General features: G+C 42.3%; 1 protein-coding gene and 1 long non-coding RNA gene across 10 annotated transcripts in view; both read left to right on the top strand.

The window, feature by feature from the left end:
* Positions 1–1,208: 1,208 nt before the first annotated feature.
* DCUN1D4 (defective in cullin neddylation 1 domain containing 4) overlaps positions 1,209–18,232 on the top strand; it is a 73,486-nt gene continuing 56,462 nt past the window's right edge. The window contains exons 1-2 of one of the 5 annotated variants that reach the window (XM_050947984.1): positions 1,209–1,419; positions 17,515–17,585. In XM_050947984.1, the coding sequence (XP_050803941.1) occupies positions 1,395–1,419; positions 17,515–17,585 (96 nt within the window). In that variant the 5' untranslated portion in view covers positions 1,209–1,394. Of the gene's footprint in view, positions 1,420–17,514; positions 17,586–18,232 lie in introns of those variants that run through there. The other 4 variants (XM_050947991.1, XM_050947987.1, XM_050947989.1 and 1 more) reach the window with 4 other exon arrangements.
* Positions 1,603–8,735, top strand: LOC127048375 (uncharacterized). Of its 5 annotated transcripts, XR_007773603.1 has the most exons (5): positions 2,211–3,455; positions 3,633–4,355; positions 6,044–6,143; positions 7,411–7,464; positions 8,195–8,735. It is a non-coding gene; the product is annotated as an uncharacterized LOC127048375 (long non-coding RNA). The 5 variants fall into 5 exon arrangements; XR_007773601.1 differs by having other exon boundaries at positions 2,211–4,290; XR_007773600.1 differs by having other exon boundaries at positions 2,211–4,355.

The raw sequence follows: 18,232 nt of genomic DNA, 5'->3' as shown, positions 1-18,232 counted from the left end.
GACTAGGTTTTGCCTCCTCATATGCCATTCTTGAGCATGCCTGCTGTACCTATAGATAGTCAAGAATAACAAATGAACAGAAGTAGTGCTCCCCCCCGCTTTTTTGTCAGGTGATGCACAGTTGTTCCTTGCTGATCTTTCTTCGAAGTATCAGACATAAAACCTTCATACTTTCATTGAGTGTTAGAGCCTTCATTCTATTTTCAATTATAGCTTCTGTTGTCCATAGTTCTCCAGTACTTTTTGTCCATTTGCTAAACATCAAGTTGTGGTGTTTTTTCTATGATAAATCATATTTCTCAAGAGGTAACTGACCTTTTGAGACATAAGATAGTTCTAGGATGATCATGTTTCTGAAAGAGAAAATGGGACACCCCCAGCCGTTCTCCCGAAGCCCTCCACCCCCGCAAGGCTGTCGCCCTTTGCTGGAACCCTACAGGGGCCCCCTCAGGAGGCTGCTGCCCTTTGCTATAACTCTGCCATGCCCCCCCCCCGCACTGGAATGCTGCCTCCCCGCTCACCTCCCCCTGCAGGGGGGCTGGCATCTTCACTCCTGCACATGTTCCTCTGCACCCCCCTTTTTTGACAAAAGGGGGCACGTCTGTTTGCTCCTGCCAACTGATCCAGTCAGCAAGAAAAAACGTGACAAATGCCTCCTTTTGAAAAAAAAAGTCGGGATGGCCGGAACAGGACCTAAAAAGGGGCTGTCTCGGCTCCCGGCCAAAATGGAACATATGGTCATCACCCTGGCTAGTTCTGCTTCCCCAGCCCATTCTCTGCTTCTAGGGTGGAAGCCTGTTCTTCCCCTTGCAGCCTTTCCCTGAGCTGCCGCAGAGAGGTCGGCTCTCAACAGCTCTCGCAGGCCAACTCTGCGCAGCTCCCTGCTGGATCAGCCTAGGTGTGAACCACGGCCAGCTACACATCTCCTGCGCTGCGCCACCTCACGCAGCCTCCTTGACCCAACCCCATTCACTGCAAGCCACTGGTCCGGACTCGGCTCTCCTTAACCAATGACAACAGACTGTGGGCGTGGTCCATAGCCTCTATGACCAATCAGATTCACGGGAGACACAAAGTAGTGTTCTTTGCACGCGCTTTCAGAGCCAAAAATAATTGACTTAGGCAAAGCCCAATCACTATGGCGGGGAGGCGGTACTCCTTGAGAACTATAACCAATAGGACGGTGGAGGTAGCCGTATCAGGTGGTGTGGGCCAGGTAGAGGGAGAATGACAGGCTCGTGGCCTAATGGCGCAGTGAGGCAGGCGTTAGCGCAACCCAGCCCGGGCCAATGGCGTGCGTGTGTGGGCGGGGCAGGAGGCCCCGAGCCCGGGCTCTGTGATTGGGAGATAGAGACAGAAAGAGCCAGGTCGGGCAGTGTGTGCGCTGCACGAAAATGCACTCGGATGCTGCCGCTGTCAGTGAGTAGCGACCGGCCAGGCGGCGGGGCAGGCTCCGGGGGTCTCTGCCTGCGGGGTTCGGGGGGTGGGTCGCGCAGCCTGTTCTGGGGGCGCTGCCTGGGGCCCGAGGGGGGGTCTTTGGGGGCATTTGCGGGGGCATCTGACAGGAGCCCGGTAAGTGCTCCCCGCACCTGAGAGCCGCGGCGGGGCTGGCTGGGGAAGGTCGGGGGGACCCCGCAAGTGCCGGGGGTGGCGGGCAGGCCGGTGCCGGCTCTGCGGCATCGGAAATTCTGCTGCGGAGCAGTTTGTGCCATTACCCCGGGCGCTGACCGAGGCTGTGACGCAGTTTCTTCAACCTTGCCCAGGAGCCCCGCGTCCGGCCCGGGCCCCGCAGGATCCCACTCTGGGACCGGGCGTGCTGGGAGGGGAGGGTCCCGTCCGGGCGCTGCCTTGCGGCGCGTTCCACCGGCGGTAATTTAACAGGTTCAGTGTCAGCCCGGTGTGAGAGAAACGGGCTGTGAAGGGGAACGAGCCCGGTGCATTGTGGGGGCGGGAGTCTATCCTGCTGCAGAGCGCGGTTGGGCTCGGCGCCCAGGGGGACTACAACTCCCAGCGTGCACCGCGCCCCAACTCCTCTGTTTGGGTAACTGCAAGTTGCTGCCCCGTGCTCTGGGGCCCCGCCGTGGGGCTCGGCCTAGGTACCTTGCGAGGGGGGGAGCGCAGGCGGGGACGTGCTCTTCACATCGGCGTGGGAGTCTGGGAGACGAGGCTAGAGCTGTCCCAGAAATAGCTCTTTTGGGGTAGGTAGCGGGAGGGGAGGCTGGGCAGCGTGCTGCCCACTGCAGGAAGGGGGAGCACCCCCACTGATTGGGCTTTGTCTCTGGGGTACGATGCCCTCCAGGGTAGGGTGCAGGGGGCCTGAGCACAGGCAAGGCTTTATTTTAGGAACAGGTTGCCTGCTGAGGTGCGGGGAGGCAGGGATGCTGAGCACAGATAAGAATGTGCTTCAGGAACCTGTTCCACCTCTAAAGGGTAGGAAGGAGGCTACAGTCTCAAGCACAAGACTGTCTCAGTAACATGAGGTTGCTGCCTGTCTCTGATGGGTAAAGAGACACAGCACTGAGAACAAACATTTATCTCATGGCAAAGGCTGATCATCACTATTTCTTCATATGTTGTTTCTTATTTTGGGTGATCTCTACAAGTCTGAAAATAGCTTATTAGAGGAGAAACTGTACATCTTGTCAAGTATCAGAGGGGTAGCCATGTTAGTCTGGATCTGTAAAAAGCGACAGAGTGTCCTGTGGCACCTTGTAGACTAACAGATGTATTGGAGCATAAGCTTTCGTGGGTGAATACCCACTTTGTCAGATGCAAGTACGTCTTGAATTTTTTGATCCCATCTTCTACCTTTCAAAAATTAGAGGTTGGAGAAAAAGGGCCTGGCATAGGCACATAGTGTATATTTAACCATATAGGGTTGGGTCACTGCTCCAGCAAGTCTGATTATTATTAATTTGTATTGTCATAGCTTCTGGGAGCTGGTAATCAGCACTTGTTACTTCAGAGGAATGTAAAAATATACCATCCCAAAATTTACATAGCTAATAGCATAGTAAAATGTACATTGGTAAATAAAATTATCTTGAGCCCTACAGTGCACAGTTTATACCTTGAAGCTTGAGGTTACACTCACCCTGTTTTAATATATATAATGCCATATATTTATCATAATAACATAGACAAATAGTGGGATAATTTCCCCCCAAACACATTCTCTGCAATACAGATATGGACACATAAACATGTGTATCATGTTCTGTTCAATCTTTTCAGAAGTTATTACTAAGAAAAAATAAAAGTGCAAACCCTGACTCTGAAGATGTGTTAGCTGCATCTGATAGACACTTCCCTGTGCTCCCTCATTTGGGATGTTATAAGTTATCAGTGCCCACTTAGGTCTTTTTTTTTATTTCTCAGTAGGGAAGTTTGAGAGTACTGTTTCAGGTTTTCCAGCTGTCACTGGCCTCGGGTTCTCCCCGTCTTTCTCTTCCATAGTGTGCCCTGAAATGCAACTGTCCCTGACAGTTCTGTGGATTCTCTTCTCTCCTCTCCTCTCTCTTTTTTTTTTTTTTTTTTTTTTTTTTTTTTTTTAACTCACTTCCATAAAATCATTTGGGTATAAGAAATCTCTATGCCAACTAATCAAGCCTTGCAAAACTTTTCTTCTCAAGTGTGAGTAATGCATTTTCAGTATAGATTTAAAAAATAACTGTTTTTTATCATTAGTATTATGGTTTGAGTAAGTAGATGTCCTGGGCTGGTAAGCTTTTATGGTAATTTTGCAAGACTTATTCCTTTGACTTTTCTTCCCTCTTCCACCTAATCAGGAAGGACTTAATTATTTCTCAAGCATCTCTGATATTTTCAAGACTACAGAAGATATTAACATCTTTAGTGATGGCCATTCTTTAACTCCTTGACAATTTATAACCTTGCATGTCTACTTACATATAAATATTTTCCTAAATTAACACACTTTGTTGTCTCTAGTTTTACTTCTGTTCTCGTTGATTAAAGAGGATGATTGAGATGAGAATTAACTGTTCTCTTAATAGCATACCTGTACATATATTGATATGAGTCTAGAACAAGACTAAGATGAGACATTAACAATCCTCATTCTTGCATTCTTTCCTCAGAGCTTTGATTTTGCTAAACTCCATTGTTGCTCTCAGGTGATATGAACTCTGTCAATCCAGTTTCTAACTTGTCTCCATTTTTTTTCAATCCTTCTTTGAGGATGAAACATTCACTATAAAAGATGTGAGGTATGCTTGCCCACCTCATCCCCAGAACAAACATGTCATCTCAAGATTTCTTACTAGTTCAGTGAGTATAACTGGAAATCACTTCTGCCTTCTGTATTGTAAGGCCACATAATGAGTTTATTAATGGTAAGTGGAGTGGCTTTTTCTCCTCATCACCTCTCTCCATTCTTTCAAACTGAGTAGTGTTAGATGTATGTGATTCTAACACTTTAGTGTGGTGTGTTCCTGTTTGTGATCTTCTCTGACATTTTCATCTAGAGGTACTAATTCTCTATTTCCCTCCCTTTTTTGTCCCTCTCTGGCTTTGGGGACATTGAAAGAAAAAGATTTTTCTTGTTCTTCCTCTTTGGTCCTGTTTGAATTCTTATTTCTCCGTCTTAGGGGAAGACTCCCTTAGGTACTATGTCTTCTATGCTTTTCTAAAGGCACTGGGTTACAGCTAGCTATAAGTCTGGTGATTTTGCAAGAGCTTTGTGCTGGAGGCGGGAAAAAAAGACAAACTGGAGGACCCACGACAATATGCAATTCCTATATCCATTGTAAATACTTGAGCACTCACCACTACCACTGGTTCAGTCTACCTATATAGTGGTAACTAAAACTAACAAACTGTAAACAAAATGCATCTGATAGGGTGAAAAATCTTTTTTTGTAGTTATGGAGGCTTATGTATTCAAACAACTTCTACAGTTTTTTACCCTTCTATTTACATTCCTATATCATCTTTTATAATTTGAACCTGAAATTATGCCTTAAAAATGCTAAATAAAGGGAATTCTGCATCATAATAAGATCAGAAGATCATTTGCAAATTATGCACTCTTGTTTGTGACCAGTTTTCCAGTGGAGATGGTAATTGCCACTTGAGTTCTATATTGCTTTATCATTAATGAGTTACAACTGCTAATACTACTTCAGTCTAGGAAGGAGTCTCTGGATATTCAGCTAAGTAACATGTCTCACACATCCAACTGGAACATTGTTTGAGCCAAATTGGATGGTGGAAATAGACTTTTTCCCCCGCCCCCCCCAGGTGCTCATTGTTGGCACTGATTTTTACTAAACCATGGCCAATATTTTTACTCCTCTTTACATTTTGTTAAGATTATTTCAGTTAGGAATGTATACAGCCATTTTCATATTTTATATGTGTGCAAGGCATGGCATATTGCAAAAATTCATCCAGTATTAGGCCTTGCCTACACGTAATCTATTTTAATTAAACCAGTGAACCCCTGTGGTGACCCTCTTTATTTTGATTGAAGAGTGAATTATTTTGCATCAGCTCAAACCTGTTCTTAATTAATTTAAGATAAACTGAAAAGTTTGGTTTAAACTAAACTGTCCACATAGCCTTTTGTATTGGTTTAATTAAGGTGTGATGTCAAAATTTAATTTTATGTTTAAAGTAGTGCAATGCTGTAGGTAGGCCAGCTGTTACTGTTAACATTTATCAGCTATCTAGTGAAATAGGACTTTCTCCATAGAAAAAAGTTGTTGTTTGTATGCAACATGCAGATTGAAATAAGTAATCTTGGAATCCTGAGTTGTAGGTGACCTGTGAAACTGATTAGCAACACTTCACACTATAGCTTAGTTTAAAAATAACATATTATGCTTTTAGTCTGGTGTAAATTAGTGCATCAAATGACTCGCCTCACTGAATCAAATTTTGGTTCTTTTCTCTGCTTTTTAATGTTAAAATGTATGACTGTATCTTTAAAACATACCAGAACAAAATATAGTAAGATTCTTTAGAAAAAATAAACCCTAATCTTCATCTTTTTGTTTTCTGCCTTTGGTTATGAATATAGGGTTTCAAAGCTGTGCATTCTGGAAATTGTGGGTTTTAGCCTCGTTGAAAATCTTGGTGCATTTCAGATCTGGGTTCTCATTTTAAAGTGTCTTCACAAGGTAAACTAAGACACTGTTATGAGTCTGTAGGCAGACCTAGGTCTTTCTCAGTGCTGAAACTTAACTATTTTTAAAACTGATTCCAGTTAATGTGGTTTGCCTGAGTGAAGAGAGGTAATTTTTTTTTTTTAAGTGGCTTTGTTAGATAGGCTGGTATGAAATTTTGTAGTTTGGAATTTTTTGTAAATAATTCTGTTTCTCCACTGTGCAGTCATATTCTTTTTAAACTAGGTTCAGGGAGTAAAATTTAGAGCATACTCCCTCTTCCCTACCTTCTTTTTTTCTTTTCCTCAGGGGATGTTAGGTTCAAAGTCAAATTATTATAATCTGACTGCTGAACAATGTACTGGGTACATCCAGCAATTGGATTATTTTACTGTGTCCCAGTGTTTCATAGTACACTGTTATCATTACATCTGTGTTTTGGTCTGATCTACGCTGCAGAGCTAGGTCGATGCAAGGCAGCTTATGTCAACCTAACTCTGTAAGTATCTACACTAAAATGTCGCTCCTGCCGATCTAACTTGGTCACTATGCTGGCTTAACAGTGCTTAGGACAATGCAGTAGGCACTGCATTATATACGTTGACGTTAGTAGCCTTCAGGAGGTGTCCCTTAACACTCCACCATTACCGCTCCGGTCACCATTTTGAACTCCACTGGCTGGCTGCCAGGTGCACAGATACATGCCCCTCTCCTTCTAAAGCCTCTCAAATTTTTGAAATTCTATTTCCTGTTTGCTTGGTGTAGAGAGCTCACCTAACAACTGCCTAGCTGACCATGCTGGCTCCATGCTGCAAACTCACTACTGCCTGGTGTACTCAGGAAATGGTGGCTCTCTTGAGTCTGTTGAGATAAGAGGCTGTGCAGGCACAGCTCTGCTCCAGCCAGAGAAACATGGCTATCTATGAGCAGATTGCTCGAGGTATGGGGGAAAGGGGCTACAAGAGGGACCTGCCTTACCTGCAACAATGCTGTGTGAAAGCCAAGGAGCTGTGGCAGGAGTTCCAGAATGCAAGCAAGGCTAATAGTTGCTTTGGTGTGAGCCACAGACATGCCACTTTTTACAAAGAGCTGCATGCCATCCTTGGCAGAGACTCCATTACGATCCCCAAGAGCTTTATGGATACTTCAGGAGAGATGGAATCACAGCCCTTGGAGTGAACAGCAAGGAGGAAGTGTTGGATGAAAAGAGGGGGGATTATGGGGGGACAGGCAACAAGGGGATCCAGTGATGCAGCGAGTCAGGCCTTTTTTTTGACTCCAGAGCAGTCCCTACAGTCCAGCCTGAGTGAGCTTGATCCAGAGGAAGGAACCTCTGGTAAGTATGCAGTTTGCTTTTGTATTGCAGGGACACATCTGTTCATTTACTCTTTTTTAATCATGTTAGAAGAGGTAGTGAAATAACCCATAGAGACACAGTCACTATCTGCTTCTCATTTCCATGTACAGTTAGGCAGAGGGGGCCCTGTAGAACAGTTTGTTTCTGTGCACTGGGATGTCCCATGAATCCTCCAAAGAAATCTTGAGGAAACTTTCCTGAAGGTAGTCTGCAATCCTCTAGGGAGGGCTGCCTTTTTTCTTCCGCAGCCGTAGGACACTTTTCCACGGCACTTTGCAATTACTTCAGCAGGCACCATTGTAGCACACAGGGCTCGCAGCATATGGGCCCAGTCTGCAGCCGGGGACATGCAGGACCTATTCCCTTTCACCCTCAGTTACCCTCAGGAGTGAGATATCAGCTAAAATCACTACTGCTTGTGGAAAATGGTGTCAGTATTCAGTTCATTTTCCCTATCTGCATATACTGATGCCTGTTTGTTTCTTTCCCCCCTGCCCTCCATCCTGTATTGTCCCAATTTGCTCCCTTCCCTCTGGGCTGTACTCAATATGGCTGGGACTGCCACCGTGCTCTGTGAATCTCAAAGAGAAGTGAGAATGTAGTGTTTGTAACTTGTGTGGATCAAGGGGAGTGACTTCAGTATACCAACTTTGCATTTATCTTGTGAATACACTCATGGTAGTACCTCTGTGCATTGTATCTTTTGCAGCTGGAAATGTGGCCTCGAGATCTTTCCATCCACACTAGTGGAGTGGCTCAGCCAGATGAGATGGAGAAGGAAGAGGAAGAAGGATGACACGTTCCAAAAGATCCTGCAAGCCTGTGGTGCTTCGGATACCGAGCACAAGGCTTGGAGAATCCCCTAGCAGAATGAATGGACAGGGATAGTATGAAGAATAGAAAAGAACAGGAAAAGGAGAGACACATCCAGCAGGAGATGCTAGCACTTTTCAAGTAGCAGACAAACATGCTGGAGGCTCTTGTTGACCTTCAGGTTCAACAGACCCGTGCTCTCCTCCCTCTGCAACCCATAAAGAACTGCATTCTGGGACCTACCTATGCACCCCCACATTGTGTCTGGGGCTGCTTCGGCTATCCTTACCGCTCCACTCTGGGGGAGAGTACAGGCAATCACAGCCGCCCGTACACTGACCTGTGAGAGAGACTGTCGATGTATGTGTTGTGAATTGACTATTCTTTCCCTATATTTATAAAGTTTCATTCAGTTATAAATATGTCTGTTTACATGAGTTTGAAATAAGTCTGTTTATGGAAATGTAATTCGTCTGTATTAGTTCACAACATATGCTGTTTGGAGCTGACATCATTCACAGATCATAGCAGTAGGTGCATTTGCTGTGTTATAGGACTACACACGCAATACTTCTTACAAGGTTCATACCAACGTGCAAAAAAAAAAAAAAAAGCCAGGTAGAGCACACTACAGCAACACACATTACTGTGGCTCACAGTTAAAAAGGTCTTTCAAAGCCTCCCTGAGCCACATAGCTCCCTGTTGAGTTCTTCTTATAGCCCTGGTATATGGTTGCTCAAAATCAACAGAAACTTTTCCCCCTTTGCTCTGTAGATATTGTGAAGCACACAACAGGCAGCTATAACCACTGGGATATTTTTTTCACTAAGGTCTAATCTCGGGAGTAGACGTCAGTGTCCTTTCAAGCAGCCAAAGGCACATTCAACTGTCATTCTGCACCTGCTGAGCTTGTAGTTGAAGTGCTCCTTGCTGCTATTGAGGTGGCCAGTTTACAGCTTCATGAGCTGTAAGAGTAAGGGGTAGGCTGAGTCTCCTAAGATTACTATTGGTATTTCAGCATTCCTAATGTAATCCTCGAGTCTGGAAAGAAAGTCCCTGCTTGCAGCTTTCTGAACAGGCCTGTGTTCTTAAAGATGCGTGCGTCATGCACCGTCCCTGACTATCCCATGTTGATCCATCTGTGTTTGCAGTACCACAGAGAAATAGCCCTTTCTATTTATGTACTCTGTGGTAAGGTGGTCTGGTGCCAAAATATGGATATGCGTGCCATCTATCACCTCACTGAAGTTGGCGAACCTCATTGCTGCAAAGCCATCCACTATATTAGCACATTGCCCGGAGACACAGTCCTTCATAGTAGGATGTGATTAATAGCCCTGCACACTTACATCATAGCAACTCCCACCATGGATTTCCCAACTCCAGATTGATTCCTGACTGGTAACAATCTGGTGTTGCAAGTCTTCCCTACGCTGATTTCCACTCACTTTTGCACTGTCAGTGCAGATCTCATTTTGGTGTCACTGCTCCAGAGGACTTAGGCAAGCTCTGCACACACTTCTGGGAATGACATGCATCCAATGAAGTGGGTATCCACCCACGAAAGCTCATGCTCCAATACATCTGTTAGTCTATAAGGTGCCACAGGACTCTTTGCTGCACTTCCAGGACTGTGGCCTTGCCCATCCAAATGTTCTGCAGCTACTGCTCATCATCCCATACCCACATAATGATGCAATCCTACCAATCAGTGCTTGTTTCTTAGGCCCAGAACCGGCTCTCCACCATCTGCAGCTGCTCCATGAATGCCAACAACAACCTTGAATTGTTTCTTTCTATGTCCCACAGCAGGCTAGCCACCAAGGAATTGTCATGTTCCCCACTGCTCCTCTGGTGGCTCTGCAAATACTGCAGGATCAGGTGCATTGTGCTCACAATGCTCATCACAGTAGTGCAGAGCTGTGCAGGATCCACGCTTCACACAGAGATGGTGGATGTGTGGGGTTGTGGGGCTTTTGAAAAGAGATGCAACACTTCATGGGGTGCAGATAAAATTATGGGATGGTGAAAAACTGAACCATGGCACATTAAAATCATGTTTTCAGTCATGCCTTTGCTGCTTGTTTACTCCATGAAGCATTGCAAACCATTTCCCAGACACCCAGCATTAGATGGTGTCAAGTTGCACAGCGGAATAGATACCCACGGTGCACTGTTCTCTGCATAGATGCAAATGCTAGTAGTGAGGATGTGCAGCACCAACACAAGAAGCATAGTGTGGATGTGCAAAAGCCATTTAATTACCATGGCAACTGTACGTCGACTTAACTTAGGTTGATTTAATTTTGTAAAGTAGACTTGCCCTCAGTAATAGAAAACAATTAGAGGTGTCTCTGATCTAGATTTTAAATAAGGGTACACATGGAGGGGAAAATAAACAAAACAACCACATATGAGGATATTAGTTGGATACTTAACTTTTCAATATAAACTGTAGATATAGCAGTTAATCTGCATATCAGTTTAATGAAATACTTTAGACTCAGTGGGCATGAATGAAAGAAAGAGAGAGTTCATGTAGATTCTTCCTCACACCCAGATAAGCATTCCAAAGTTTTAAGGGAGGTCTTACTTGTTTTTTCAGTTACTAATCTCTTTAAATACCAGTGTTAATTGATAGTGAATCAATACTGTGTGCAATAGTTACGGTTCTATTTTAGTTTCAGTTATGAGATTTTAATTACTCAGTTTTGCAAACTAATTAGTTTAGCCTTAAATTTTCTACTCTGTTCAAACCCTGAGGTGACTTCTTTTTTTTTTTTTTGGAAAGCCCAAGCAAAATAAATCCGTTTGTAGTTCATGCAAGTGCATGTGGGTAATACTCTTGGCTGTATGTTCTAATCCAGTTTGCACTCGGGTAGCTTAACAACAACTAAAGGTAGGTTAGATTTCTAATGAGAACTGAAACACAAGCCAAGTTTGAAGAAAATTGGTTCAGTTTTAAACTTGAACACTTAAAGTTGGAAATTTCACAAATGCACAGTAGAATTTTTCTCTGTTTTAAAATCCATTCAGCCTTTTGGGTTGGTTTTTACGCATTGAGTTGCTCAGGCAGATTTTCCTGGGGGATCTTTAATCTTAAACTAACTCTCACCTTGACTGTAATCTGTTTTCTCGAGAAACACGCCAAATATATTGCAGGTTCTTTTGCTTTGGCCATGATTGTTAGATAGTTGATGAAGGGCATTTTGCAAATGCTATGTAGTTTCTTTTCTATCTTTGTTTTGTGGATTTTTGGTTTTGGTCACATCATGAATAATTGACCTGCCCAAGCCAACAATGTCAACACTTGTTCTTAATTCAGGCAGCATTTTCTACAGAACTTCATACCAAAAAGGCTTGAAACACCTAGGCTTGGAACACTTCTTTTTCTCAACTCTTTTCTCCTTGTTACAGTTTTGGGATTGGAAAATGTTAGCAGTATTTCCCTCTTCATCTGTATTACATAATTCATTCTGAAGCATCACAAATTTCCCTCTTCATCTGTATTACATAGTTCATTCTGAAGCATCACAAAGTATTTTAGGAAATCTGAAGTTAGCAATTGCTTAACTCACCAGTGAAACACAATTAGCCCTAGGGTGGAAACCAGTGGACAGATATACACAGTACATCAGTTTTGGCAAAGGACACTAAGGCAAGCCCCATATCTTATTGAAAGTGCCATAAACTAGTCTTTTTAGTGGCCACAGAGCAAGCAGACTCTCCGGTCGGCTACTTGCATTTAGGTCTCATGCATTTGACACCAACACAATAAATTGCATGGAATTCAGCTGCCATAGACTACCTCATTTTCCTGCTGGAAAAAAACTGAGTAGTGTCTGACAAATTGGTGTGTTCTGAGACCCATCAATCATTCTAGTGAAGAATATCCTGTGTATTAGCTGTCCCACATAAGCTTAAGTAGTGGGCTATTGTGTTAGCAGACTTCTTCTGAATGTATAAAAACCCTTTCACTATAAATTTCCTTTCTTGAAGGAGTATTTCCAACTGCTGGAAATTAGTCTACTTTCAGTTAAGGTTTAAGTTTTGTTGCAGCTCCATCCATCCTCCCCTTCCTTTTTCTGGGCAGAATGGGATGAGGTCTGACTGCATTTTAGCTTGTTCTCTCTATCCTTCCCTCCAATTTTGACTCCAAGATAATTGGTCTTGAGAAGGGGAAGGCGATAATAGTTGTGAAAATGTTTCCATCTCTGTTCATGTAGAGCTGTAGTGAGTAATAAAATCATTCTAGATCTTGTCTTGCTTTCACTTCTCTGAGATGTGAGATCAGTTTGAAAAGTGGTGTATAAAATCAATAAGTATTGATAAAACCACGTCCCATCCTAAAACTACAGCACTGGTTTTGTGACTGGTTAGAGGCATGGTCATCTTAACAGGTCACATGATTCAAAGTGTGGATACAGCAAATCTTCTGCCATCATAGTCAGAGTTCCATATCCACACACAACTTTTTACCTTTTTGTACGTTACAGTCTGAGAAAATCTGGGCAGCTATCCCTAAATGCCTCTGCAATAAATGAAGTACCCAGAGTTCGTTGTCACAAAATAGAACCATTTATCATGTATGGTAATGCACTTTAGGGATGTCCCTCCCTACGTAGCTAGGAAAGAGGAAGATTGGCTAACTTGGTGACACAGTCATGCTTAGGGTATCCTGTTAACACTCCTAGGCTAGCAAAACATGATCTGCCATGATTATTACTAACAAAGTTTAAGTCAAAGGGTGTGTGTTGTCAGATGCTACCGGTATGGTGCTCTGCTGTCTCCTTGGTGGTATCACTCAGCTGCGTGCGTGTGTTCCCTCTGTGTGCTGCCCCACCTCTGTGCAGATAGCTGACACAGCAGACCCAAGAGAACCCCCAGTGACCACAGAGTCTAGTAAGGTACGAAGGCACATTGGCCAGGTTTATTGCCGTATTGGACACAACGATAGTTCCCCTAGATTGTTACTCTAGTAAAAGGCATACTACTAATATGTGTCCATGGTCAATGGACTTGGCTCAGTTAGTGGCGGGACTTTCCACTGTCCCGTCGGCCGGACAAAGATATCACCCCAGGGATGCATTCTTATACACAGGTACAAACAAGTTACACATCACTCCTGACGTATTGAGGTGCAACCCCTTTACGTAGTAAGGTACAACCCCTCTACGCAGTAAGGTGCCACCTCTCACCTTGTACAGATTGGTTCGATCAAAACAACTCTATCCATCATATTACCCTTTTGCCCCTGTCATTGGGATGGGTCAGTCTGTTCCTTGTTATCTGTGTGGAATGTGCAAGTGTGAATGTTCTGATCTCTAGTGTTCAGTACCTTTTAGGTACGTATCTCCTTGCAGCATCAGCCCTTTCCTTGCCAGTTTCTGTGAGCAGGACCTGCCTCTGGCTCACAGCTTAACTTTGCTTTATGTTAGCAAAGTCTTGACCATTACTTTAGTTCAGGCCTTAGGCCTCATACCAGGCCTCTGATACCAAGGTTTACATCTTGGGGCCTCCTCTTACTACAGGGACCATGTATAAAGCCAACAGTACTATTCATTGTAAAACTCAGTTAAAGTTGTTGTATGGGCAGGACCTTAGTCTTTCAAGACCTACTTTTTTTCCAGGTTTGGAAAACTAGTCAATGTTGACTTAATTTCTTTTCTTAAGATGTTTTCAAATGCTTTTAGATCCCCAACTCTACTCTTATCACTAGTTTCAAAGACACCGACTTATGGCAAACTGGGAAAATGTCATATAGGAGAACTTGAGACCACCAAAGGAGAGAAGCATCTGATTGTGATCCCAGGCTTAAGTCTCTTCTGGAGCAGAAGTGCGGGCATTTGGTATTATTGTCCATGATAAATAAATCTATGGTGTGAGTCGCCCACTGATGGAATATCGGCTCTGTGATGGACTTCTGCAGTGATCACTTGTAGTTGGTTAATACATGTTGTTAACACGATGTCCAAAGCCTGATGGCTTCCTGGCAGATGTAGGTGTAAGGTTTAGGGATCACCCAGACCAGTAAGGGGTTCTGTCACTGCCTGCCCTGTAAGCTTGGGGTTCCTAAATGCTGTGCTGCTAGTTCAGAAGGAGCTTTGAGAGCCTTAACGTGGTTCCCTAGCCTACTGCTAGCCTTTACTTTTCATAATTAAATCCCTCCAAACTTTCTATTATTTTGATTTTGAATGTGTAACACCACTTTACCAATATGATTTTTTTTTTATCTTTTCCCTTTTGGTTGGAGTTAGAATTAAGATGTCATCTGTTTTCACATTATCATCAATAATGTTCACATGAATACAGAAAACTTGGGATGGACTAGAGTTTAACTGCTGCTGTAAAAAACAAAAACAACCTAGAAACATTTTTGTGTGGGTCCCATCAAATGTGATAGCTTGAATTCTTGATTTTTTTAAAAACATTAATTTAAAATTTGAAGACATTTCCATCAGACTATAACTATGAGAAAGTATATTAGATATTAGGATAAATTAAGTGTATTTGAAACTCCTAATGTAACACATTCTTTCTTTTAATGGGCACCAATTTAAATCTTATTTTAGATTTGAAAATATTTTGCCTAGTATTGTTACAAGTACCACCACAATTACTGTAACTCTTAGTTTAGAATAGAATAATTGTTCAACTTTTTCAGCTCATTTACTCTCTACACTCTGTTACTCTGGATACTCAATTTCACTCTGTGTGGAACTTTCACCTAGCAACAGAGAAAAGAAAAATATTTAGATTGTGAAATCCTTAGGGTAGGGATTGTGTCTCACTATATTTGGACAGTGCTTTGTACATTATGGGTGCTGCTATAATACAAATGTTCAGATTTTTTTAGTAGGAAAACGGATTATAAAAGTACAAATTGTAAGGGGCGGCTCAAGAAAAAATTTAGTACCTGAAACTATTTTTTACTCATTTTGATTGAAGTGTCCAGATCCTTTTTGAATTGACTTGCATTACTTCTTTTTCGCATCTTTGGAAGGAAGGTATGTAGGTGATCCCGATCCAGTGGGTAGTATAGACGTACCCACAGTTGCAGCAGTTGTCATTTCAGCAAATGATAAACGAAGAGATTCTTCTGAGACCATCAGCAGTATTGATTTCACTCTCATGGTAGGAGTGTGCTTCAGGTGTATGGTTTCAGTCCCCAAAGGATTTTAGATTGAGACTTCTTTTTAAACAAGAAGTCACGGCCAAGTCTGCTGTGTAGCAGTATGTGTACTTACCATCATGTCTCAAAAAGGTTCATAAATGTTTATTTTTACTGAGTTTGGCTGTTGATATTTCAGCTAGTCTCTTTTAAAGGAATTTCTTCTGATTTTTCTGTTCTGTCCCTTTGTTTTTGGAATTACTTACTATATTGAATAGATTATTTATATAGAGTAACTCAGTTTTTGGCTTTCACGGTGCAATTTTTTTTATCAGTCTTATTTGGCTGGAAAAAATCAGGGTAAATCAAACAACGTGAGAGAATCTAGCCAGCATAGTTAATAGGGTATAGTAATAAAATGTGGTCTGCCCTTGAATTAAGCTATACCAGGTGTGGTGAGGAACAGAATTACAGATCAAAATTATTCCCCAGCGAAGGTACTGAATTAAAAACTATGACTTTGTCTCTGAAATGTTAAAAATGCTATTATGAGAGAATTCCAAATCCATGCATAATGTAGATTCTTAAGAAGTTGGGACTTCCCTCAACTATACCTTTTCTCTTACAGCAGTGTTCCTCCTATGAGAATAATCGGAATTGTACTGTACTTTTACATAGACTTAGTTTTTAATGTCTCACATACCTTACCTCTGTACTCTGGTTTCCATAGAGTGTGTGTTTTGAGGACTGTTTTGGAATATTAAAGATGGAGGTGTGGAAATTGTATTTTTTTGCTTTTTTCTGTGACTGTTGTATTTGTGTAGAGGCTGGAGAGAGACAAATGAAATGTTTCTGTGCAGAAATGCTTTACTATAATGACTGGTATTAGTAGGGCAACCATATGTCCTGACATTAGGAGCTTTGGCTTATACAGGCAGCTGTGCTCTCTCCTCTCCCCAGAAAGTCCCAGTTTTTCACACTTGATATCTGGTCACCCTAGGTATTAGTGGATCCTCCAAGTAAAATTATTTTATACGAGAGGGTTATGCTGGTTATGTGGTCCATATCTCTTTGGCTATTCTGAGAGGGCTGTTCAGATAGTGTTACACAAATGTTCACTACCATTTTTGGTCGCATTTAAGTTCATAGAGCTACATATCACTACATTTGGTAATGTTTGCATGATTAGTCCCAAATTCGATGCTTCTCAGGTTATGAACTTTGGTGCTGGACTGTGCTTCACTACTGACAAGGGTTAACTTTTGCTAGCTTTGGATCTTGGCATACTTTTATTTTTAGCAAGAATATTACACTTTGCATACATGGAAGAATTCCATTGACTTAGTTTTGGACATGAAGGAGCCTTAGGCATGAGGGAGGAGTTTTAAAAACCTAAATGTAAACTCAGGTTAAAAATCTTGCATGAGACATCAAAAGTAAGGAAATACAAAATTATTTTTTTCGTTCCTTAGCTAGGTATTGCTGCTTTTTGCCTCTTGTATCTGTAGGCAAAAGTCGGCATAGGTCTTGTATAAATGTTTCCCATCGCTTTCTTTGGACAATATGTACTTGCATTTATAGTAATCAGACTAACTTAAAAATGTAATGTTTATGATAGTTAATCAAATTCTCCTAGAAGGAATGTGCTTTGGATATTAACTTACCATAGGGATGGATGGGAAGGGGATAGGATATGTAGAGTGGAGGGCAACTCTGTTTCATGGATCCTGTTTTTTGTGGAGCGGGGGTTAAATTTGGCTTTATGAACTTAAGTGTATTCTGATTTTTTGTGAATTTAATTTTGCCTATGCTGGAGGAGATCTGTGTGTATGATAAAAATACATAGAATTTCTTTTAATGAGTTGCACTTACTAATTCCCATGCTGTGGCAAAAATTGTACAGTCCCTTTCCTCAAAGAGATGGGAGGGATTTTTATTGATGTTATGAAGCCTGAGTGAATACTTTTTTCATCAGAGCCTGGTAGTGGGTTTTTTTAAAAAAGAAGAGAATACATAAAATCTTGTTTCTAGCCATAAAAACTATATTCCATAGTGTAATTTAAACTAGCATAAGAAACACAACTAAATTTTATTTTTTCTTTAGATTTTCAGCTGAACTCTCATCTATCAACACTGGCAAATATTCACAAGATTTACCACACCCTCAATAGGCTGGTAATGACTTGTAATCTTCTCTTTATTTGATAGCTAGTTATTTACTCTTGAATGCATTTATTTGTGCTATGAAATATTTAGATTATTGTATTTAAAAGTTTGGGGAACTCCACATTAAGGTTTCACAGTTAACTGTCACTTCTTGTACTTTGATTGCTTAAGGTTGCATGTGTATGCGCAAGAGGTCAACATTAAGATGTAGCTGTGTCCAGTGGAGCCCTTGTCTCCGTATGTGTACATTATGGTATGCATGGAAGCATGTGTGAAAACTGCATGTTCCTTTTGCTTACAGTTTTTATCAGTGTCAGGCTCCTTACAGTAAATGTGGGAAAACATACACTGTAAACACATCTGTCCATTTAGAGCAATCCAGAGAATGAGTCTTGGGCTGTTGATGATCCTTGTCTCCTTCACTGAACAGTCACACTATTTTCCACAGCATAGCTAACCGTGCACATACTTACAGTTGAGGGCAACTGCACCTGTATTTCCTGCAGTGGTCCAGCAAGGCCACCCACTCTCAGGCCTTCAGTTACCCAGTTGTTTCTCCTGGATGGAGACACATGTCTCTCTCCCTTCTGACCAGAGTATTTTTAGGCTGCACAGATGCCTGTGTTCACTCTGCAGGTCCCAGCACAGATAGGTTG

The sequence above is a fragment of the Gopherus flavomarginatus genome, chromosome 3, assembly GCF_025201925.1.
Source record: "Gopherus flavomarginatus isolate rGopFla2 chromosome 3, rGopFla2.mat.asm, whole genome shotgun sequence".
NCBI lineage: Eukaryota > Metazoa > Chordata > Testudines > Testudinidae > Gopherus > Gopherus flavomarginatus.
This window is presented reverse-complemented; position numbering and strand designations above follow the sequence as displayed.